At 41.9% G+C, this 25,575-nt stretch overlaps 1 protein-coding gene across 1 annotated transcript; it reads left to right on the top strand.

Annotated features, from left to right (window-relative positions):
* On the top strand, positions 1–24,792 carry PMF1 (polyamine modulated factor 1). Its single transcript, XM_072647242.1, has 5 exons — positions 1–259; positions 7,361–7,466; positions 9,289–9,389; positions 10,965–11,160; positions 23,801–24,792. The coding sequence occupies exons 1-5, from the start codon at positions 96–98 to the stop codon at positions 23,852–23,854; spliced, it is 621 nt and encodes a 206-aa protein (XP_072503343.1). The 5' UTR covers positions 1–95; the 3' UTR covers positions 23,855–24,792.
* The last annotated feature ends 783 nt before the right edge of the window (positions 24,793–25,575 follow it).

Below are 25,575 nucleotides of genomic sequence, written 5' to 3' on the forward strand. Positions count from 1 at the left end.
TCCAATCACGGGGAGGAGGTGGTGCGGACAACCAATTGGATCTCTTGGTGGGCGGGGCGGATGGTGCCGTGGTATTTTGGCGGTTTGACTTTAACATGGCGAACGCTAGCGGGAGTAACGGCGGCGGGAGTAGCGGTGAGGTGGGGGGGGGCGAGGACTCGTCCCTGGCGGACGGGTCGGCTACCGCTCACGTCCCGAAGGTGAAGCTTTTGGACACCGTGGTGGACACTTTCCTTCAGAAGCTGGTGTCGGCCGGCAGGTAAGAAGGGGGTGCGAGGTGAAGTCTCGCGAGTGCTCGAGTCGTAGTGGTCGTACGGGGAGGGAGGAGGTAAAAAATGCATCCCGAATTCTCACGTGCATGCCTCGTGGCGGGGCTCCGGCCTTTACCTGCAGGGGGCAGTGGACCCAAATGACATACGGCCCGAGACCTTACGTGAGGGTAACCGCTCGCGGGGAGCCTGTTACGGAATGGGGCCGGGACCCCACACCGGCAGGTTGAGCACCCGTCCCCTGCAGCAGGGGGCGCTCCTGCCTCGGACTCGCACCTGCCGTGCCTTCCCTTTCCTCCACCCCCCTCCCCACCCCCAAGGGGTTCTCTGGGTGACGATCGGCGGAGGCTGAACGGCCAGGCAGCGGGGACACGAAGAAGATTGCCAGCCTTCGGCTGTGTGACCAGCCCAGAATCAGGGCTTCCACCCCAAGCGCCTGCTGCGTGCGGGATGTTGTGTTAGATGTTGGGGCAGGAGAGGCAGGAACCAAAGGGCCCCCGCTCCCATTCCGGCTTTCCCCCGGCACCGCCCCTCTGCCCTGGGCACGCAAGCTTCAGTAAACGTATTCTCTGCTAGGGATACGAAGCAAAGCCAGAAGTAGCCCCCGTCTTCACGGAGATGACATTCTAGCAAATACAGTGTTACTGCTGTTCAGTCGTGTCTGATTCTTCCTGGCCCCACTTGGGGTTTTCTTGGCGGAGAGACTGGAGTGACTTGCCATTTCTTTCTCCAGCTCCTTTTATAGATGAGGAAACTGAGGCAAACAGAGGTTAAGTGACCTGCCCAGGGTCACACAGCCAGTAAGGGTACAGTAACCTCCTGCGGAAGGCAGCTTTTGAGCTAAATCTTGCAGGAAGACAGATGCTAAGGGCAGAGGTCAGGAGAGAGCATTGCCAGCATTGTGGACAATCGTTGCAAAGGCATGGTGTTGGTGAGGAAAGTGAGGGAAAGTAAGTAGGTCAGCGTGACTGGACTGTAGATAGTATGAAAGGGAGTAATGTCCAATAAGGCAGGGAAGTTAGGTTGGAGATGAGAGGATGAAGAGCTTTAAATACTAGAGGACGCCTCAGAAGTTGGTTGGGGAAGTCACACGAACAGAACTGCTTCAGGAAAATCGCTTTGGGAGCTGTGTAAAAGAGATGGGGAGGCAAGAGACCAATTAGGGGGCTACTGAAAGAAATACAGGTGAGAGGCCTTGAAGGCCAGAATTAGAGCAGCTGACAAATAGGAAGGGAGGGACACAAAATATGTTGTGAAGGTAGAAGCTGCAAACTTTGGCAACTGTCCGGTGGAGATAATGAGTTTGGTTAGAACTGTTTGCTGAGCAATTCATGATACAAGACTCTGGAGAGAAAGAAAAGTTGGTTATATAGATATGGGAGACATTTGCGTAGAGATACTTGAAGTCATGAAGTTGATGAAGTCACCAGGTAAGAAATATAGAGAAAAAGACTTTCCTTATCTTATCATTCCCCTGCCACTCAAAAAATCCCCACACCTAAAAATCCTTTTGAAAAAGACAAAATAATTCACATACAACTGGGAAATAAGATATCTAGGCAATGGGGTATAGAAATCTATCTTGTCCTACAAGAAAGTAAGGGGGAAGGGGATAAAAGGAGGGGTATGTTTGTGTGTGTGATATAAAGGAGGGCAGATTGGGGGAAGAGATAATCAGAATACAGGCTATATGGAGAGAGATGGGGAGAAAATCTAGAACTCAAAACCTTGTGGAAATGGAATGTTGAAAACTAAAAATAAAGAGGTAAAATAAAAAAAAAAGACAAAACAAAACCCAAATCCCTCCATTTCACTCTCCCCTCCTCTCAAGCCATCATCCTGATTCTTTTCTCTTTGCACCCAGACTCCTCAGAGGGATTGTAGACACTCCTCTCTGTTTTCTCACTCCTCAGCACAGTCATAGACTCTTAAAAGGGACCCCAAGAGGTATCTGTTCCAGCCCATAGAATCTCTCCTACAGCATCTCTCAGCATGGTCATTTGGCCGTGAAAGATTCAAGTGAGACAGAACTGACTTCCTCTAAGCTGAGGCAGTCCCCTACACTTTTGGTTAGCTCTAATTGTTAGGAAATATTTCCTTGCACCAAGGCTAGGTTTGCCCTCTTTTATTACATCCTCATCTTGTTTCTAGTTCCTCCCCTTGGGGTCAAACAGAAAACAAGTCTAATCTCTCATCCATTTGACAAGAGACTCTTATTCAGACTAAACATGTCCAACGTCTCATGGCATGAATTTGAGGCCTTTTACCTTCCTGGTTGCTCTTCTGTGGACATTATCTAGCATATCCGTGTCCTTCCTAAAATGTAGAGCTGAATGTACTCCACATGTGTGTTCTAACTGGGCAGAGTATAGTGATACTTTCTCCTCACCAGTTCTAGACACTAATCCTTCCTGTTCTCCGGCTCCTAACCCCAGCTGGAAAATAAAACAAATAAAACTTTTTTCAAAACTGCTAAAATTGCCTTTTTCAAAGTTATAAAAGATCTTGAAATTGCTAAATCCACTTATCTTTTCTGAATCATTCTTTTCTACTTCTCTTTAGCTTTTAGCACTATTAATCATGCACTTCTGGATGTTCTTCCCTCCTTTGGCTTTGTGACACTGTTTTCATTTCCCTCCTCTCCTATCTCTCTGACTATTTTTTCTTCATCTCCTTTGCTGGGTCCTCATCCATCTGTAGACTATTAAGCATAGGTGTCCCCCAAGGCTTTGTCCTGGACCTTCTTACACTCTCTGACCTCATTAGCCCCCATAGATTTGACTTTCATTTCTGTGCAATTAAGTCCCATGTTTATATGTCCAGCCTCCATCACTCTCCTTCTGGATACTTCCATTGGGAGATCACATAGGCATCTCAAATTCAACATTTCCAAACAGTACTCATTATATATTTTCCTCAAAACCAATCTTTTCTCCACATCTCTTCCTTGTTTCTGAAGTCCCCTAACCTGAACTAATCTACCGGCCAGCCACCTTTGCAAACTCAGGTATCCTTGACTTTGACTCTCCTTCAAGCACCAGATTCAATTAGTTGCTAAGTCCTGTTGATTCTTCTGTCTCTCCCTTCTCTCCTCTCACACTGACTTTACCTTAGTTCTGTCCCTCAGAATCCCTTGCTAACACTATTGTCATATTGTTCTGATCTGTGCCTTTGTCCATTGTCTTCCCCCCAATCCATTCTCCAGAGAGTTGCCAGATTAGCATTCCTTAAAAATAGTTCTCATCATTGAATTCCCTTACTCAGAAATCTTCAGAACTCCCTGTCACCTCTAGAATAAAATCAGCCTCCTCAGTGTGGAATTTAAAGCCCCCTACAGCCCCACCTATCCTTTCGACCTTATTTCACATCGTTTCCCCTTCACCAAATCTTTGTTCTAGCCAAACTGGCCTCCTCTCCATTCCTTACACACTGGGCTTTGTTCTGGGCCTCCCTTCTCCTTCCCTTCCAGCTTCCTTCAGTGCTTAGTTCATGCACCATCTCCTATTCAAAGCCTTCCTTGATTTTTCTGGTTGTCTGTGACCTGACCCTCCTGAAATTATATTTATTATGTGCACGTTGTACCACCCCCTATTTAGAATGTCACTTCCTCGAGGACAGGAACTGTTGGATTTTTGGTTTTGTATCCCTAGTGCTTTGCACAGAATTCGGTAAGCGTTTAAATACTGTTGTGTGAAAGAGAAATTAAACTTCTTTTGACCCTAGAGGGTAGAGCCAGGTGGAATAATAATAATTCTAGTCAACATTTGTATAGTTTGTATAAGGCATCTTGCATATATTACCTCATTGGCTTCTTAAGAACAACCCTGTGAAGCAGGTGCTGTCGGAAAGATGAACTGAGGATTAAATCTAGGGGAAAATCTCCTGGAAATGGGAGCTATCAAAAAGCAGAATGACCTACCCAAGGAAGTAGTACATTTCTTCTTGCTAGAAGTCTTCTGGCAAAAGTTAAATGATCCCTTTCCAGATCTGTTGTAGGCAACGAGGTGGTGCAGTGGATAGAGCTTTGGGCCTGGAGTCAGGAAGACCCCAGTTCAAATCTTGCCTCTTCTTTGCTGTGTGACACTGGGCAAGTCATTTAACTTCTGCCTCAGTTCTCTCACCTGTAAAATGGGGCTAAAAATAACACCTACTTCCCAGGGCTGATGATCAAGTGAAATAATATCTGTTACAGGGCACTTGATAATTGCTCATTCCTTTCTCCCTCTCCCTAATGTGGGGCATGTTGTTTAGATTCAGGTTTAGAGGTGAGACTGGGAGGCTGCAGTGACTTGATTTTCCCACAGTCACACAGATAATATTTACAGAGCCAGCACTGCAGCCTGAATCTCCTGACTCCCAAATGAAATGCTCTTTCATCCTTTTTTCTTTAGCCTTTTTATTTTTTTACCAGAGCTGTTCTTGAGGAGCAAAATGGACTCTGGAGCTTCCCTCTTCTCTCAGCCCCTCTTTGCCGCCTGCTTGGCTTGCTTGGTAGAAAAGGGAAGGAGGAGGAAGAAGTCAAGGACAGGGCAAACTGAATACTTTAGCTAGTCCCTGTATCATCAGCACAAATCTTTGTGGAAATAAATGTATCTAGATCAAAACCATTCTGTCTGCGTGTTGACACATAAGGACTGCTGAAGTACAAAGAAAAGCTAAATGGGGCTAAAATAATTGATGCTGATTTTAAAAACAACATTTTGAGATTTTTAAAGCTTCTAAAAAAAGAAACTCGAAACCCTTAGTAAGTTAGACGCATAAAATAAAAAAAACGACAACACGTTAGCTCAAAAATTGTTTTCTTGCCTTAGTTGTTTAAACTCAGTAAATGGTTTAAAAAAACCACAATTTATTTTTTAAGGCCTAGGTCAAGCTTTTCTTTGTGCTGTTCAGTTTACAGAGTGCTTATTCTGGTTTCTTCCTATCACTGGATCAGTAGGATTCTAGGCCCCCTGTAGAGGTAGTGAAAGTCTACAGTCTCACCCTTAGGCTTCTAGCACTTGAGGTACCTGGTGTCCTCCAGATACAAAGGGATGACTGGGCAGAAGAGTGACAGAGTGAGCTCTTCCCATCATTTAATCATAAGCCTCTTTCCACAGCCCTGAGGCCGTGCCATTTAAATGCATTTAGTAACTCACCTTTGACCCCCTGTAATCTATTTACATGCCTAGCACTGTGTTAGACACTGGTTATAGAAAAAGAGGTTTAAGACATTATTCTTACCAGTAAGGAGTTTACACTCCAGTAGACAGTATATTCTTGAGGGAAAGAAGGAACCTCGGGAGATTTCCCAAAATGTATTATTTCCCCCTCCCTGAATGTTCAAAGAATCCAAAATGGAACTTCAAATTTTTTCCCATTCTCTGTTGCCAGTTAAGGAACTGCTTGCTTTTCATATCATCATTCACATTTGTTTTCTGAATTTGTGTGTCTCCCTGATTAAAGTGCATTCCTCTATATCAGTATAGTGCTGGGAAGATAGGAAGAGTGTTTATTCTGTTTGCTGTTCTCTGGTCACACTCTTCACGTGCATGTGTGTGTGCTCCTGTGTATATGTATGTGTACACACATTATAGATACACGTGTGTGTTTATAAATGCACATCTAGATACAGTACAAACATACATATACACTTCTCCTTCAGCTACCTTTAGGGATATAGAGCTGAGAAGAAAACACAGTCTGAAGCTCAAGCTTTCTGCTTGCTAGTCCTGAGAAGGGACCAGGAGGATCAGAAATTGACCCATCTCCAAGAGCTAAACCAGACTTTAGCCCACAATTACCCAGGATGAGGTATCCTCATCTTCTCCTCTCCAATCCTCTGTAGCCACAGACTTTGTTTCTTGTGGGACCAGATGCAAACAGCAATTTGGTTGTATTGGTTGTTTGGGCCTTTGCTTGGGTCAGTAGGATACCACTTCTCTAGCCAGAAAGTAGGAGTTTTGTGACCCATATCCTGTATATTGTTCTTTTTTTTATTTTAAGCAATGAGCAACCCCCTCATGGGAAGCCGTATAGATCCAATTTTAGATAATTCTTAGAAATCATCTTGTCCTAACCCTTTATTTTACAGATCAGGAGACTGATTTCCAAAGAAAGTGACTTGCTCAAGATCACATAGTGAGGTAATAGGAGTGGCAGAATTTAAACTAGGTGCCATAATTCCCACTTATAACACACTCACTTCAGTGAATTTCATGGAGGATAGCTGATCTTGTCATTCTCACTTCTTATATACTTCCCCGTGGATTTGAGATAGGGGTTTAGAGATCATTTGAGACAGTAGAGAGGGAACAGAGTGAGAAATACATAGCAGTGTTATCCTGTCAGTGTTGTGTGATTGTGCTAGGATGGACCCACGCACCATCTCAGCATTGGATTGTAGAGTAGGGAATGTTGTGGTTTTCGGTGGATCTCATAAACATTGGTTTGTGAGAAGTTTGACATTCAGGCACTTATTAGAAGAGGATTACAGTACAAACAGTTGCCTCTATTCCCTCTGGAGGCATGTGCTCTTTTGGGGGCAGTACTGTGCCACTTGTGTTCCAGAGTTGCATGTGGGCCCCTTGCCTCACTCCCAGCCCCAAAATGCTTTTTCTGACTAAATTTGCATGTTTCTTGAGTTCATCAAGGTGGGGTGGTATGAAAATGTACCATTTTGTAGTAGTCAGTGGAGTAGGGAAAGGGAACACAAAGTGGGAGAGAGCAGCAAAGATAGCTCATTTAATTTAATTAATTCCTTGTATCTGAGGGAAAAGATCTAGAAATAGACTTCATTTGGGGGTGGTGAGGGGGGAGTGATAAGAAAATCACAGATAATTGAAATGTATAGAGAAATAATTTCCTGCAACCTCAGTTCCCATCGCAGCATTTGCTCAGAGCTACAGCATAGATAGGTTTAAATTTCCCTGTCTTTCTCAGCAAAATGAGCATAAAGCAAGGAACAGGAAAAGTGAGAGCCTAGATCATCTGCCCAGAATCCTCAGCCCAGAGATGACTAGTGATGGAGAGCTGGGGAAGTAATCAAATCAGCGGTTGGGCAAGTGCCTTGTAATGGTGATTTAACTCTATTTTCTCATCTCTTTGTCCAGTTATGAGCGATTTGCCAGGTGTTACAAGCGCTTCTACAAACTCCAGCCAGAAATGACACGACTAATTTATGACCAGTTTATAACTCAGTTGCAGACATCCATCCGGGTAAGTAGATAAGAAACCCAGTGAATTCCCTTGGTTTGCTGATTTTGCTACTAAATTTTAAGTCCCTTGAGGTTGGGAATTATATCTTATTGGTCTCTAGACCTAGTACTTTGCATGTAGTAGATAATATACATGTTAGTTGGATAAGGATGAGGAAGTTAGGTGCATCTGAGGCTGTCTGGGTGTAGGACAAAGGGCACTGAGTCTCAGTAACTTCTGTGACTTTGGGAAAGTCCTTTTACCTCTTTGGACTTTCACCTTCTCATCTGTAAAATAAGAAGCTTAGACTGGATGACCTTTAATAGCTCTAAGTCCTATTATCTCATCAGTAGTTCTCTGTAGTTATTGCCAGTCACCTTCTCAGCTGGTCACGTGATATCATTGGTAACTGATGACCATGGTACATATAGCCCTTATATGCTCCTGGTGGTTGCTACAGTGGACAGGTACAGAAGAAATGAAAGATGATGGTCTCTGTCCTCAGGGGTGGTGAACTGGAGGGATGGAAAATGTGCCAGAGTATATACCCTCCTGTGTGTGGGTATGGAAAAAATTCTAAGCATTAAATGCTAGGAGGTTGAAAGCATTAATACCTTATGACATTTAATTCAGTTGAGTGGGCATTTATGGAGTCCCTACTGTGTTTCCAGCCCTGGGTTAACTCTCAAGTATTATGGGGAATGCAAAAGCAAATGACATAATATATTTTCTAAAGTAGCTTATGCTTCAATTAAAGAGACATAGAAAAATTAAGACAGGAAAGAATGTTTAAATAACAAAATGTGTGGTGTGGACTGTATTTAAAGACAAAATCCATATAGACTGGAATCAGTGAAAGCTTTGTGTTGGAATTTTAAAGAGTAGGATAGAGTTGGGGCAGCTAGGGTGGCGTAGTGGATAGAATGCCAGATCTGGAGTCAGGAGGATCTTAATTCAAATGCAGCCTCAGACACTTACTAGCTGTGTGACTCTGGGCAAGTCACTTAACTCTGTTTGCCTTAGTCTCCTCATCTGTAATGGTCTTTACCAAGAAAACCCCAAATGGGGTCAAGAAGAGTTGGACATGACTAAAACAACTGAACAACAATAAAAAGGATTTGAATCGGCAGAAAGGGCCAAGGCAGACATATTAAATGGAGGAGAAGGAGGAATGAGAGTGTCTCAGAATTGGAAGGTCACATCTAGCCCAACTTGTACTTGAATAGGAGTCACCTTCTGGTATCCCTGAGAGCTGTTTGGCCAGCCTCTGCATAAAGACCTCTAATAAGAATGGAAAGCTCACTACCTCCAGGGACAGTTTGTCTGCCTTGGACAGCTCTGCTTCTTACTGTGGTTTTTCCATGCTGTCTGTTTTTCTGTATTTCCTACATCTTGTTCCTTCCTGGTGCTGCCTTCTGGGAATAAGCAAAACAGTATCATCTTTCTTCTACACCAGAGATCTTCAGTTCTTGAAGACAGCTTTCTTATCCACACTAAATTTTCTCTTCTCCAAGCTAAATATTCCTAGTTCTTTCAAATGGTCCTCCTATGGTGTGATCTGTTGTCCCTTTTAGCATCATGATTACCCTCTTCTGGATGTGCTGAAATTTATCAGTGTCCTTCCTAGAATGTGAGAAAAAACTGTCCTGGCAATAGTGAAAGGAATATGTTGCTAAATAGGAGGTGATAAATTGGTCAGATAGAGGGCCTTAAATGCCAGTAATTTGTGGACTTGGTCTAATAGGCAATATGACGTCAGTGGAAATTTTTGTGTACTTCTTGTGCTTCATATTGTTCTGTCTCTTTTCTATATTGTTTTGCCTCTTTTCTTCTTTACTCTCAGGAAGAAATTTCCACAATTAAGGAAGAAGGGAACTTAGAAGCTGTTTTGAATTCCCTTGATAAGATTGTGGAGGAGGCTGAGGACCGAAAGGAGCCAGCATGGTAAGAATTGATGACATAAAAGAGGAAAGGAACTGAAGGCCCCCTTGTATTGTATGGTCACTTTCAGGGAAGGTTTGAATTTTCTTCCAAATAGCTGCAACTCAGAGGAAAGGGTGATAAAGTGGGCCTAATCATCATTATAATTAATAATCGTTATAAAGCTTTTATTGTTTATTGTGTTCGTCCTTCGTTGCCAAAGAAGACCATGCCATCAGAGAAATGATGACATGACTTGCACTTGACTTTGTTTTGAGTGAGGGAGGGCTATGCAGGTTACCAGCCTCCTTCTCCTCCAGAGCCATCTGGGTCCAGTGACCAGATACTCATCAGGATGACTGGATGAACCAGGATGTAATGGGAGACCTTGGCCTCTCTGGTGCTTGACAGATTTTATACTGGCATGATCCCTGAGATACTGACATAGAAAGAGCAGAGACCATAGAATAAGAATAGTAAACTACTGTTTAGCTTAACATTTAAGTATTTTCACCATACAGGGTATCCCAGAAGTCTTAATGCAGTTTTAAACTTTATAACTTAAGAAGTGTAAAAGCTATAAACTTACAAAAAATCACTTGAAAGCTTATTTAAGTTTCTTTTACATTGATTTAGTTTTGTAAATATTGTTTAATAAGTTTTTTAAGTTTAATTCAATTTTCTGGATGACACTTTTTCAAACCAGTGGATCTTGTTTAGTCACTGCATTCACCTGATCTGTCTCCATTGGATTTGTGGGGGGTCACATCAGAACTGTCATATATACATCAAAATCTTGTTTTTCAGATGATCTTAAGGCTAGGATTAATCTTAAGGCTAGCAGGAGTTGATTGTGTCTAATGGAGAAGGACTATTGAATGAGGATCTAATAGAGCTTCTTGCTGCAAAGATTGCAGAAAAAAGGGAAGCTTCGAATCCAAGGTTCTCATCCACTGAGCAGCAGCTAATAAAAGTTTTTACAAAGTTCAAAAATAGACTAGAGCAGAAACTTGGGAAGTGTTTAACAAAATAAACAAAAATACAGTAAAACATAGATCAAGTCAGTCCACGACCCATAGGGAAGATCTAGGAGGAGGAAATATGGTTGTAGCTCTCAAGAGCTTCAAGTTTGATGACAGATACAGGATGTGCCTCAGAGACTGTTAGAGAAGGGTACATTGATACAGCCAGCCAGAACTCCAAATACCAGTGGAGGGACAGGGAAGGAACCATGGGTAGGGAAGGGGCGGTGTGATGAAGTTTGGAGAGGTAGAATGGAAAAATCAAATCAGTCCTCAGTGAGATGAGGGAGGGTTAGAATTGGGAAGAACATGATGGTGCACTTAATAGAGACAAAAGAAAAAATTTCTGGTTAGGATGGTACTCCCCAGGTGGAATAGTTTTTTGTGGGGTTATTAAAAATGACATATAGTAGAAGGCAATAGAAGAAAGCTCACAGCCCTAGTTGAGTTAGGCTTGGCCATAGGAAGTAATTAGTCATTAGAAAAAGACAATACCCTCCCGTTTCCCTACCCCATCTCCTCCCCAGATTTCATTACCCCCTTTGATTATGTTGCCATGTCTGAATTTCCTGACTAGGCGCCCCAGTGGAATTCCTGAGGATGATGTGCGCAGTACACTGATGCCCTACTTCTTACAGCAGCAGTCATCCCTGAAGCGACTGGTCCAGGAGCAGGAGAAGGAGAATGTCAAACTGGCTGAAATGGTCCTGGAAGGGCGGAAGCAGGTGCTGGAGCTACAGCAACAGATCCAGGCCCGGAAGCAAACTTGGCAGGCAAGTGTCCTCCTTCCTTCTCCTTTCTGCTAGTAGTGACCAGTGGAGTTCCCAAATTGATGACATTTTGAGGATAAGGATGGTGATGATAGTAACAACTCTTATGGTGCTTTACATATGTTGTCTCATCTGATCTTCAAAATAACCCTCTAAGGTGGGTGTTGTTATTTTCTCCATTTTACAGTTGAGGAAACTGACTTACCTAGGGTTACACAGCTAGTAAGTGTCTGAGACCAGATTTTGAATTCAGGTTTTCCAGTACTTTTTATCTACTTTGTCACCAAAGCAGAAACTTCATTACAGATAAAAAAGAGAGCAGTTGTATTATGACCAATTATATGTCAAGAATGCTAGCATAGGACTCACAACTAGTGCCTCTCCCTTTCCTGTCCCCATCAGGCATTTGGTATTTTGATGAAGCTTATCTTATTTCAAGAACGCTTACATGGGATTGCATGATGAGAGTTGAAAATCAGCACATAGTTCATGTGTGTGTCCCTAGCCTCAGAAAAAAGATTGTGAGGCTTGTATAGGTGGGATGAGGTATGCTGCCTATTTCTGAGGTGGAGGAATATTATCATCTGCCTCAACATAGATAAGATTCAGGGCTTAAAAGTCCTTTGTGGAGAGGAGTGAGGGGGAAATCTTTAAAAAAACCACAAATACAAGATGGGCAAAGCAAGGCTGAACAACAAGTTGTCTAAAAACAGTTTGGGAGAATAGACTTCAGTTTCTTTTTTTTTTATTTTATTTTTATTTTTTATTTTTAATGTTCTACAATCATTACCATAAAACTTAGATTTTTTTCCCCCTCCCTACCTCCCCCCTCCCTCCCCAAGACAGCATACAATTCTATATAGGATCTACACGTACTTTCCTATTGAATACATTTTCACTATAGTCATGCTGTGTAGATGAACTAAAATAAATGAAAGAAATCATATAACAAATCAAAACATAATACACACACACACGCAAGAATGATCTGCTACATTCTGCGAATGAATTCTATAGTTCTTTCTCTGAGTGTGGAAGGCATTTTGCCTTAGAAGACCATTGGGAAATTTTTTTTTTAAGTTCTTGCATTGTTAAGAAGTTCCAAGTCTACCAGAAAAAACTCTCGCACACTGTGGTCGTTGCTGTGCACAAAGTTCTCCTGGTTCTGCTCTTTTTACTCAGCATCAGATCATATAAGTCCTTCCAGGCCTTTCTGAAATCTTCTTGTTCATCATTTCTTATGGATCAATAGTATTCCATTACATTCGTATACCATAATTTATTCAGCCATTCCTCAATTGATGGGCATCCCCTTGATTTCCAGTTTTTGGCAACTACAAAGAGTGCTGCTATAAATATTTTTGTACATGTGGGACCCTTTCCCATTTTTATGATCTCTTGGGGATACATGCACTTCAGTTTCGACATGAATCTAGAGTGTGATGTGTCAGCCAGCAAAGCTGCCTGGGCTGCCGTGGGAGGTAGTCGTGTCTGGGTCAGTTCATATCTGCAGCCTTATATTAGGTTCTAGACCCTACCATTCAGGAAGGGCAGCCAGAATGATGGAGGATCATGCTATGTCAATCAGTCAGTAAAGCCTTTATCAAACATCTGAGATGTGCCAGGCAGTGTTTTAGGCTCTGAGGATGCAGGGACAAATGAAATGGTCCCTGTCCTCAAGGAGCTTCCATTCTGTTGCTTCAGGGGTGCAGGGAGAAAGGAGGAGGACTATATGTACATCCCTAAGTATTTGCAGAATATACACAAAGTAATTGGGGAGAAGGCCCCTGCAGCTGAATTTGTGGCTTAGGAAAGGTTTCCTGGAGAAAGTGGTACTTGAGCTGAGCTTTGAAGGAAACCAGGGATTCCCAGTGGCAGAAGTAAGAGGGGAATGTATTCCAAGCATGAGGGATAGCCTGAGTAGAGGCTGGGAGATAAGAGATGGATTGGTTTTGTGTGAGGAACAGCAGAAATGTAGTTTGGACTATAGAGTTTTGGAAGTGGAGTAGTGCAGAATGACATGAGAAAGGCGGGATGGAGGCAGATCACAAAGGACTTTACATGCAAAACGGCAGCTTGTACTTGATGCTAAAGGCTATAAGGAGCCATTGAGTTTACTGGGTCAGAGAATTACATGGTTAGTCCTATGTTTTAGGAAAACCACTTTGGCAGTGATATAGAGGGTGGATTGAAGAAGGGAAGTGGGAGAGATGGAAGAAACCAAATGGAGGCTATTAGTATAGTCCAGGTGAGAGGTTGTGAAGAACTAAACTATGGTGATGATTTTGTGGGGAGAGAGAAGGGAATGGATGCAGAAGTAGAAACAAGAATGAGTAAGTGATAGGATCTGTAGTAGGTGGAGAATGATTGAGGCTTTGAATCTGAGTAACTAGAAGGATGGTGTTTCCCTCAGCAGAAACATGGGAGTTTGGTAGAGAGGTGTGCTTGGGGGAAAGGATAATGAATTGTTTTGGACATGTTGAATTTGAGATACCTGTTAGATATTTAGGTCAGGATATCATAGGCAGTTGGTGATATGGGATTAGAGCTTAAAAAAGAGACTAGATCTAGATACTTAGATTTGGGAATCATCTACAAGAGATAATAGATAAACCAACAGGAATTGATGAGTTCACCAAAAAATAGAGAGAGAGAAGAGAAGACAGCCTAGGACAAAACTTTGAGGTACATCCACATTTAGAGGGTAGGATATGAATGATGCCTCAACAAAGGAGACTTTGGGATTGCAGTTAAATGGAGGAGGAGAGTCAAAAGAGAACTGTGTCCATGGAAACTCAAAGACGAGAGAATGTCCAGGAGGATGGAGTGGAATTATGGTTGGTCATTACAATGGTCAGAATTCTTAAGTCCTTGATTAGTAACTTTGGAAACAGCAATTTCTGTTGAGTGAGGTTAGAAGCTGTATTGCAGAGACTTGAAAAAAAAGTGAGAGAAGAGGAAGGGCAGCAGGGAACATAGGCAGTTTTTCTAGGAGTTTGGCTATGAATGTGAGGAGACACATAGGATAATAGCTCGAAGGGATGGTAGGATCAAGAGAAGGTTTTTTTATATTAGGGAAAACCTAGACATGTTTGTAGGCAGTAGGGAAGGACTTCTAGGAAAGAGAGAGAGAGAGTAAAGATTAGAGAGGGAGAGGGAAATGATTTAGTAAAATAGACAAAAAGAAATGGGAATTAGTGGAAGCATAGGTACATGTAATGGGAGTAACCTTAGCAAGGAGAAGGAACAGCTCTTCATCAGACACTGGAGCAAAAGAAAGAATGGAGAAAAAAAGGGATTTTGAGATGTGGAGAAGTTGTCACCTCCCTTCTTACACTGTACGAGGCAAAATCCTCAGGAGATAGATGTTGGAAGGGGAGGGTAAGAAAGGGATGAGAGAAGTTTGAAGAGCTGCTGTAGGGAGTTCAACAGAAAATCAGTGAGAAATCCAGAGAACTCTTTGCTATCATAGGAATCTCACTATCGTCTCCTGTACTTAAATAAGCTCTGTGACCCAGGACCCTGTCTTTTGGAACCCAGTCACCCATGACCATTGGCTGAAGCTTTATCTGGCAGGTTGCTGGAGAGCGACCACTAAGGTTTGTCTCATCATTAGAAGCAAAGCAATGCTGATCTTCATGTAGAGCAGCCTGTGGCCACTGCTGGAGGGGTTTGGGCGTCACTTCTAGCAACATCTCCTGTAGGAATGCTGCCATCCTCGCCTCCCAAAATTAGAGCCTGGTTTCTTTGGGAAGTGAAGTTGTCCATTCATGACAACTATGCTGGAATACCCAGAACACTTAGGGAATTCATAGGTTGCTTGTGGCGCCTGTGCTGGAGGAAGTGACATGTCAGCAAGCCCAGGAAAGCCAACCCTGGATTTCTCTGCAAGCAGTAACAGCCTCCCTGCTCCTGGGGTAAGCTAGGCTCAGGAGGCCATTTTCCCCTTTCCTCTCTCACCTTTGATTAGGCAGGCTGCTTAAGTTTAGAAGAAGTTCTGATGTATGTTTGATTTTTTTGAAAAAAGGAAAATAAAAGCAAATATCAAAAATGAAGGCAAGAACCTACACTTTTTTTAAACTGTCACTTTCGTGCTTCCTAGAAGTCTCAGTAACTTTGTTTACTTTGTATTTAACAGAAATGAATAAACTTTGAATAGCTTTTTTTTTTTTTTTTAAGAAAATCAATTAAGTAATAAAAGGTTTGCCTTGCTGCACTGAAATTAGATAACATAAATTTGTTGTGGGCCCAGTCCGCATGGCTGTGTGACTTCTTCTAGCTTCATTTAACCATATGTGAGTGGGTGTGGATGAGGCAGATGAGAATAATCTAGAGTGAGGATTTGTAAGGCATCAGGAGCAATAGGACAAGAGAACAAAGGATTCAGGAGTAGAGGCGGTGCAATGTTGTCCAAGCTGAAATGGAAGTGATGGCCTGGGAGGGCCCTCACAGATGAAGAAGCTGGAGGTCATAGTTAAGATCAAGGATATCATTTATAGGACTGAAACATAGGGAGAAACACAGTGATATAATGGTATTGTTGCATAAGGGAATTTTAGAATTCTTGGTCATGGAAATGGAATAATTACTTGTGGGTGAAAGTGAGATTAATGGCTATCCCTGTGTGTGATAAATGTTGAGTGGAATAATAGGTCATGGGAGTAATAGGTCATAGGAGTTGAGAGTGAAGTAACACTAACATGTATATTGAAAACTCCAAGTATAAGAACAGGAGTAGAGGGAAAGACTGAGGGCTGTGTAATGAACTTTATGAGAAAGTAGGGAAAATGATGTAGGAACCAGGAGATGATTGCCCCCAGGATCTGGGGGCATATTTGGATAGAGTGAACCTCAAAGGAGGAGAAGCTGCTGAGTTATGGTGTCAGAGGGAGAGTCTGGAAGTGACAATAGGGAGCAAGAAAAGTCTAACTCTTTTGAGAATTAGTATATTGGGGGCAAGGTATGTGAGAGGATGCAACCAATGCCAGAGCATCCTAGATTGAAGTATTATGTGGTATGAGGCTGAGTTTTGTGCGTTTTAGAAGATAGGAGCATAAGAGGAAGAGGTGTAAAATGAAAAAAGGTTTGTTAATGATGTAACACAAATTCCATATGGCGCAGTGGAAGGGGAGGCACACCTGGGCTGGGATCTGGGAGGGATGGGGTTGACATCAATGGGTTTGAGAGAATATGAAGTAGGGAAGTGGGCATCGATTCCTGGGCAGGCAGGAATTCAGCTAAGAACAGGAGAGTTAAGAGATGGTAGGAGCTTGTCATCCCCTGGGGATAAGACCAGGCAGTAGATCTCAGCAGTTCCACTGATGGCAATAGATGACCAGAAGCTCATGGTAACTGTTGTGTCTGGGTTTGTTGTGTCTTAGCTGCTCAGTGGATGAAGATTAGTGGAGGAATTGGGGATGAGAAGGGAATGGAGCTGGAGAAGAGAAGATTTAGGGGCATAGGGAAATAATGGTAGCTGTCGTCAAGGATCTGAAGGTTTGTCATCTGAAGGAAGGACTGTACTTGTTCTGCCAGTTCTAGAGGGCAGAACCAGGAATGAAGAAGTGCATTTATCTCAAGGTTAGGAGGAACTCCATAGCACCTAAAAGTGTCCCAAAGTGGGATGGATGGGCTGGAGTGCTCACTACATAGTGAGTTCCCAGGGAAGGTGTGTTGTAGAGCGGTTCTTTTTCAGGAATGGTTTGGACTTAAGGGCCTCTGAGATGTCTTCCAATTCTGAGATCGGATTCTGTAAAAAACAATTTTGAATGTCACTTTGGTAGAACCTTGAGATAAGTGAAAAGGTTAGATCAAAGAAGGTGATAAATAGCCCTTATCTTTTAAAGAGTCCTTTATTAACAACATGCCCTTGGCTTATGGTCTGGGAGATCTGGAGTTAAAAGGTTGTTACCTGAAGCAGCAGCAGAGAAGCACAGGGATGCTTATCCAGATGGGAGAAAGAAAGCCAGAGGAGGAACTAGTTGTGATTGAAAGTGACAACTGAGGAGATAAGCAGCTGCTCACAGTGCTATACCAGCAGTAACTTAAGTCATTCTTCTTTCTAATCCCTCTGTAGGCAGGAGTCAGGAGACTTGGAGCCGCTAGTAAAACTATTTTAGTGGCTTTCCCTCCTGTGTCTTTGGAACATAAACCATACTACCTAACTACTCCCCACCCCCAGGGGGATGGGCAGAGATTTATTTCTTCATTTTTCTCACCATTCTGTTGAGGGAAGTTGTATTCCATTGGCTTATGAGGTATTAAGAATGATATTATTAAATGTAGGAGCTAAGAGCAGAGAAACAGGAAGAAGTACTACAAGCTTCCCACTCCCCAAAATAATCCCTCAAAACCCCAAACCCTTCCAAATAGATTTAGAGAGTCTACCAGATTGACTTCTGATCAGAAAATCCATGAAAAAAATCACAAAAAGTCATTTTTCCAGCCCAGGTCAGCATAGACAGAGAAAGGTCTGTGGACGCTGGGGATAGGGTCTATCCAGGAGCACACTTAGCACAGGGACAGGCTATGCATGAGGGAAAGAGCAAGCTGCAGATCCAGCACAGAAGGCTTAAATTTGTTCATGGTGCAAGAACAGGTGCAGTTCTGTCACTATCCTGTTCCAAGTCATAGATTCAGGGTGGGATGAGGAGGGGACCTGCACCTAGGCATGACGCTCCAGGGTAAGAAGGAGCTGTGGGCCTTAAGGCTGTGTTGTTCCAAGAGAGGAGTGAGATCAGGAGCAAGCAGCTGCTGTATGTCTCTGACCCCAGGAACCAAGCAGGGTCTCAGTTCTAGCTTTCAGTCTACTCTGAAGCCTGCCGCAGAGTAATCAGTGCCGGAACCTCAGATCAAAGGGGAGTCTGCACTTTAGTCACTCTGAACCAGCAGAGTTTTCCACTTGGTTTGTAGTGACTGAGTCCAGAAGTCTATTGAAACTGCATACAGAGTGAGCCTACAGATGTGTTGCTCAGACCCAAACCCCAGGTGAGAAACTTGCAGAGCTCAAACCAAGGAGAGAGTAATCAGATGTTGTTCTCATGGGGACCACTTGGGAAATCCTGAAAGTTTGCCAGTCCATAACCGGAGCTGTCTCTTAGATCCTGGAATCACATAACACTTGGTATTCCTAGAAAGCAACAGTAGAAGCAGCCCAGACATTCCCTTCAGAAGCACAAAGCCTGGACTTAACATAAAATCTTAAGTAAGGAAGTAGCTGTAATAATGAGCAAACAAAAACAAATCCCATCCTAAAAAGCTGTTATGGTGATGGTATGTATATACAAGACACAAACCTAGAAGAAAAGAATGACTCCAAAACATCTATAGTCAGAGCCTCAAAGAAAGATACTCCTTGGGCATAAATTCAACTAGAATTCCTGGAAGAGATGAAAAAAATTCTTTTAAAGAGTTAAACTTTTTTCTTATCTAAAATGAGAGCACCAGAAGAAAACTGGAAGAAAAATGAGAGCTATGGAAGAAAGAATTAGAAAGGGAATTAACAGCTTGGCACAAAAGGTATAAAACCTTGGTTGAACAACTGACTCCCTAAAAATTAGAATGCTTATTAGAAGCTAATGACTCCAGACATCAAATATTAAACAGAGTAAAGAGACTGGAAAAATAGAAAACAAATAAGGTGTCTTTTGACAAAAACAACTGATCTTAAAAAACATATTGAGAAGGAAAAAAAATTAAGACTCATCAAATACTGTGCCCTACACACACTGAAATACATAGACATTCCAGGAAACTACTATAAAGTAGAGTGGGTCACATTTCCTCACAATTTGCTTATACAGTTGTATAAAGAAAGTATTTTTCTTTAATTTTTTCAATGAACAAACATTTTTCCCTCCCATTGAAAAGAGGAACAAGAAAATAAAATTCCTTTCAACAAATTTGCATTTTCAAGCAAAACAAATTCCCTCATTGGCCATATCCAAAAATCTGTGTTTTATCACCTGTCTGTCAGGGTGGTTAGCATACTTCATCAATCCTCGGGAGTCATGATTGTCCTCAGGTTGGTTACTGCATCGATCAGAGTTCTTAATTTTTAGATATATTTTAAGACATCGGAGAAGAAAGCTTCCCAGATATCTTAGAACAAAGGACAACATGGAAATTACAGTGTCCACTCATCACCTCCTGAAAGAAACACAGGTCAAAGAAAAAATAGTGCTGGCAGTTAAAAAGAAACAATTAAAATACCAGGAAACCATAGTTAGGGTCACATAAGACTAAGAAGTCACAACTATAGAGAAGTAAAGAGCTCAGAATAGGATATTCCAGTAGGCAAAGGATATAAGGTTACAACCAAGAATAACATACCCAGCAAAACTAAGTATAATGCTATAGGGAGGGAGATGCTTTGTTTTTCTTGCTTTTTCAGCGCGGATGGGTGTAAGAGGGAAAGATGGCAGATTTTTGCTGATTTAAAAAAAAATGAATTTAGAATTGACCCTGCCCCCCAAAGAGTATGATTTTAATGTATGTTTTCCTGTTTTCTTAGTGTGGTGAAATTAAATGTGTTTTTTAAAATTCTGGTGATTTGCTTAGACTGTGGGTAGTCTGCTCTGGTTGGGGGCACACTGAACCTAAGAATGGAGTCTCTGTTGCCCATTAAAAAAGCAACAGTACTAATGGAATTACTAACTAATCAGTTACTAAGGCTTTATTAAAAGTCATAGTGTCTTAGACTAGGAAAGGTGACAATCCCTCTGTAATCTACCATTGTCAGACTGTATTGTGTTTATGGACACTGCATTCTGGTGAAGCATTGGTAAAATGCCATGTCCAGAGAAAGGCAGCCAGGGTAGTGAAGAGACTTATGATTATATCATATAAGGATCAGCTGAAGAAAGTAGGGATGTTTAGTCTGGAGAAGACCTCACTTAGGAAGAACTTAATAGATATCTTCAAGCATTTGAAGCATTGTCATCTGCAAAAGAGTTACATAGATTTATTCTGCTTGATCCAAGAGGACAGAACTAGGAGCAGTGGGTAGAAATTGCACATAGGCAAATACAGGCTTGATGTATGAAAATACCTCCATACAGAGCTGTCCCAAAGTGGAATGAGCTACCCCTGGAGGTGATGGGTTCCCATTCACTGGAGGTCTTCAAGCAAACGCTGGATGAACACTTGTTGAACAGATGATAGAAGGGATTTTTTTTTGGTTTGGACTAATAGCCTCTGAGATCCCTTCTGACTCTGATCAAGTCTTTGGCTCTATGAAATCTTTTTTTTATATATACACATATGCAGTATTGCATTTTTTAAAACTTTTCTCTGGGGCCAAGCTCTGTCATTGTAATTAGAGTTCAGTTTCATCTTGTTCATTTAAATGGCTTTAGTCATTGTGTATATTGTTTTTCTGGTTTTTCTTTCTTCACTTTATATATGTTCAGGTCTTCCCGTTCTTTTTTCTAAATTTTTTGGATTCGTAATTTCTTACCGTTTAGAAAGAGTCCATTACTTTGATGTGATTCTATATATTGTAGTAAACATAAACATAATATCCTACAGTTGAATTAAAAAAAAAAGCCACTCAAGTTGAGGATGGAGAAGGGGTGGCTAGGAAAAAGATCATATGAGGAGACATGGGGATTTTGTGCACTGTGAGCTCAGTAATTTGTTGGTGTTGGGATGTGGCAGCCAAAGTGTTTACCAAAGGCCAGGATGGAGGTGGGAGGGTGAGAGCCCCTCTAAACACCACCCTGCTCAGACATCACTTTGATCTGCTCCATTTGTTGTTTCCTGCTCTGGGGGCCATGTTTTGTTTTGTTCATTCCATACATCTTAGATTTTTTTCCCCTCCCTCCCCAAGATGGTATGCAATCTTATATAGGTTCTACATACACATTCCTATTAAATACAATTTCACCTTAGTCATGTTGAATAGAAGAATTAAAATGAAAGGGAGAAAATGGTCTGCTTCATTCTGCAGTCCAGTTCCATAGTTCTTTCTCTCGATGTGGAAGGTGTTTTGCTTCAAGAGTCCATTGGGAATTTTTTAGGTCCTTACATTGTTATGAAGGACTAAGTCTGCCAGAAAAATTTCTCACACGCTGTGGTTGTTGCTGTGTACAAAGTTCTCCTGGTTCTGCTCCTTTCACTCAGCATCAGTTCATATAAGTCTTTCCAGGCCTCTCTGAAGTCTTCTTGTTCATCGTTTCTTATAGCACAATAGTATTCCATTACATTCATATACCACAACTTGTTCAGCCATTCTCCAGTTGATGGGCATCCCCTTGATTTCTAGTTTTTGGCCACCACAAAGAGAGATGCTATAAATATTTTTGTATATGTGGGACCCTTTCCCATTATTTTGATCTTTTTGGGATACAGTCCTAGAAGCGATATTACTGGATCAAAAGGTATGCACATTTTTTTATATTAATTTTATTTATTTTTTCTACAATCACTACCATATAACTTAGATTTTTTTTCCCTACCTACCCCACCCCTCCCCCCTCCCTCACTGAGACTTCATACAATTCTATATAGGATCTACACATACATTCCTATTAAATATATTTTAACTATAGTCATGCTGTGTAGAAGAACTAAAATGAATGAGAGAAATCATGTAACAAACCAAAACATAATACACACTATTCCTTGCTTCCCTAATTTGTTTATAGTATCAGTCTTTATACCTAGATCATGTATCCATTTTGACTTTATTCTTGTGTACAGTGTCAGGCATTGGTGTGTGTGGGGGCCATGTTTTAAAAAGAACATTGGTAAACTATTGTGCTGCTAGGGGTAGGGGACTCTCCCCCATAATTGCTTTGTCATAGTGCAAGGACTTGCATAGTTCAGTGAAACTGTGAGCTACAGCATGCAGGATTACTCAAGACAGTCAGGTCATAGTGGAAAGTTGACAAAAGGTACATAAACAATACTAAAATGATAAAAGAAATGACATTGGAAAATGAGCTCCTCAGGTTGGAAGGTGTCCAGTACACTCCTGGGGAAGAGCAGAGGAACTTGAGACCAAATGACTAACATTTGCTGGATTATGGAGAGATCAGAGGAGTTACAGAAAAACATGTAGTTCTGCTTCATTGACCACACTAAAGTGTGGATCACAACAAAATGGGGTGAATCCTCAAAGAGATGGGAGTACCAGGTCATCTTACTTGTCTCTCAAGGAACCTGTATGCGGGTCAAGAAGCAATGGTTAGAATCTGAATGTGGAACAATTGACTTGTTTAAGATTGGAAAAGGAGTGCAACAAGGCTGTGTGTTGTTGCCTTATTTGTTTGCCAGCATCATGCAAAATGCTGGCTAGATGAATCAAAAGCTGGAATTAAGATTGTTGGGAGAAATATCAGCAATATCAGATAGGTCGATGATACCACCCTGATGGCAGAAAGTGAAGAATTAAGAAGCCTCTTAAAAGAGAGTGTAAAAGCTGACTTTTACATCAAAAAAGTTAGGATCTTGGCAACTGGTCCTATCACTTCCTGGCAAATAGAGGAAGAAGAAATGGAAGCAGTGTCAGATTTTATGTTTTTGGGACCAAAAGCACTGGAGATTGAGACTACAGTTATGAAATTAAAAGACACTTGCTCCTTAGAAGGAAAATTTTGGTAAGTCTGGACAGTATACTAAAAAGCAGAGCCATCACCTGGCCAACAAAGGTCCATATAGTCAAAGCTGTTTTATTTCCAGTAGAGTCATAGTGTCTTAGATTAGAAAAGCTGTGAGAGTTGGACTATAAGGAAAGCTGAGTGCTGCAGAATCAACACTTTTGAATTGTGGTGCTGGGAAAAAACTTTTGAGAGTCTCTTAGACAGCAAGGAGGTCAAACCAATCAATACTTAAAGAAATTAATTCAGGCTGTTCACCAGAAGGTCAAATACTGAAGATGAAGCTTAAATACTTTAGCCACATAATGAGAAGACAGGAGTCACTGGAAAAGACCCAGATGTTGGGAAAGATTGAAGATAAAAGAGAAAGGGGACAGCAGATGATGAGATGATTAGATAATATCATAGAGACGATGAACATGAACTTGGACAGACTTGGAGAGATAGTGGAAGATAGAAGGGCCTGGTGTGCTGTGGTCCATGGGGTCACGACAAATCAGACACGACTGAATGACAGCAAAGCTATTCTGTGTCTTGAGGAAGGACACCAAGATACAGTGATTAAACCAGGTCTCCAAAATGTCACTGAAAAGAACTGGGGATTCTTTGGTTCCATGAGGAATGCCTCTCAGAGAAGAGAGGACTTAATGGGGACATGATCCTTGTTTTAAAATATTTAAATGGCTGTCCTGTGGAAGAGGCTTGTTCTTGCTAGGGCAGAAAAAGAGAGCCAATGTGGAGAAGTTACAGAAAACACATCTAATCTTAAACTAAGGAAAAACTTTTTAAGTATTAACACTGTCAGAAGTGGAGTAGGCTGCCTCAGAAATGTTATAGTAGGGCTTTGTGATTTAAGTATGGTTTACAACAAACGGTCATAGACATCTATCATGATTTTTTTCATATTGGGCCCTCAGTAAAGATGGAGCAAAAGATCCTGCCTTTACTGTCTAGTATAAATCCAAATCCAGAGTAGAGACCCATAGAGGGAAAATATTTTATTTTTTGTCACTCTTATATTGTTTTTCTTTCTCCATACCCAGGCTCTTAGCAAAAAAAAGAGAGAGTTGGCAACAGTGTTGGAAGACCCGGAGTGAGGATGCCAGTCAGCTGGACCCCACCCTTCTAATACCCTCAAGACCCCTTGTCTCTGACTTTGGAGGGATCCACATCATCTGGACAAATTAAATTTAGTGAGATTCCTATGGAGGTAGAATCTACAGGGGCTGAAACTCTGAGCTACTTTGGGAGGGGAAACCCCACTAAGAAGAGGGCTATAAAATGCCCACTGATCCAAACAGTAGAAACCAAGGATGCAGGTTAAGGCCACCTCTTCATGTATTTTGGGCTTCTCTGGTGCTGCTCCTGAACTCCACTTGTGATTTCCTTCTGTTTCCTACTCCTTTGAAGTAAGATGGGCAACAGGTTTTCTTTCATCTTGTTTATTCTCATCTTGGTTTGGATTTTAATATCTCTTTCTTCACTGAGCCCAGCACAGTTCCCCCCCCTCCTCACATCCCTCTCAGTCCAGACTGCCCCAGCCACAGAGTTCTTGAATCCTCTAATCATGGAATCTGTTTCCAATCTCCACTGATTGCTGCCTTGCTGGCCAAGCTGATGCCCTGTCATGTTCTCCCCGCATCTGTAAATAAACTTCCTACACTACACTGTCATCTCTCCACTCCCTAGATGTTTGCCCCTGTTGGCCTCGGCTGTCCCTTATTTGCTGTCCTTATGCTGGTCCCCAGGCTAACAGGGAGCATTTGGATCCAGGATCTTGAGTTCCTTTTGCAAGTTGGACAGTCTGGCTCTAATCAGTTTTTCCAGTCTGTAAAATATAGAGCCTCTAGGTCTGGGAGAGAAGATGGACCTTAACTCTAGCCCTGATACTAGAACATCTGGAATTTTCCCAACCCCCAGCTATATTGCAATGACTGTAGACATATAATTTTGTCTTTTTGTCTAACTGACTCTCACCTCACCTTTTTTGTTTTATGTCTGGGCTGATTGAGAATAAATCTTTATAATGTCCATATTTTGTTGTAGTCTTCCTTGTGCGTGCAGATAAAAAGTTGATACTCTGTACAAAGCAGCTTTCTTCCTTATTTGAATTCCTGCTCACCATCACTCCCCAAAATAAGCCAGAGTAAGACTCAATAGGACACCAAGGTAGCAGGAGAATAGACTCATTTCCATGTTTATTGGGTAGACCTACGCATGAAAAGCAGCACACCCCCCTAAGGAGCTTACAGTTTAGTAGGGGATGAGACAAGTAGAAAGAAAGCTTAGATTGCAGGAAGGACTTCCACAGAATAAATAAGCCAAAAAATGATGATTTCATTTCTCATAGTTACTTGGAAAATTAGGATGATATTTGAGTTTTAGTCCATCAATGGCCAGTCTCTTACCTACTCCTTTGATCCCAGTCGTGACAGTCCAGCAGCCCAAGGGGAAAATGTTAGTTTACTTGTTAAGTCGGCCAGACTGTCTGTCCTACCTCCCTCTGGGGTTGATTAGGTCACGGTCCAGACAGAGGGGACCCGAGTGGCCTCTCTCTGCCTTTCAGACCAGACCTTTATCAGGAGGGAAAAGAAGGCATTTGGTGCAGAAGGTTTCTGAGACTTTGCTTTCTATTTCCTGTGAGGATCCATCTTCATGAAACTTAAGAGGAAGACATTTAGTATATCCAGCATAGCTCTAGGTACCACATTTCAGGAAGAATATTAATTAAGTGAGATCGTGCTGTAGGGCTTGTTGAAGGAACTGGGGGTGTCTCAATTTGAGGAAACTATCACATAGAAGGATTAGATTTGTTCAT

The sequence above is a fragment of the Notamacropus eugenii genome, chromosome 2, assembly GCF_028372415.1.
Source record: "Notamacropus eugenii isolate mMacEug1 chromosome 2, mMacEug1.pri_v2, whole genome shotgun sequence".
NCBI classification, from domain to species: domain Eukaryota; kingdom Metazoa; phylum Chordata; class Mammalia; order Diprotodontia; family Macropodidae; genus Notamacropus; species Notamacropus eugenii.

What these genes read in the sequence shown, in the direction of transcription:
- PMF1 (XM_072647242.1), top strand. Translation starts at nt 96, where the DNA reads ATGGCGAACGCTAGCGGGAGTAACGGCGGCGGGAGTAGCGGTGAGGTG. An exon ending in AAGCTGGTGTCGGCCGGCAG is followed by an intron (nt 260 to 7,360) that starts GTAAGAAGGGGG and finishes CTCTTTGTCCAG; the next exon opens with TTATGAGCGATTTGCCAGGT. An exon ending in GACCGAAAGGAGCCAGCATG is followed by an intron (nt 9,390 to 10,964) that starts GTAAGAATTGAT and finishes TTTCCTGACTAG; the next exon opens with GCGCCCCAGTGGAATTCCTG.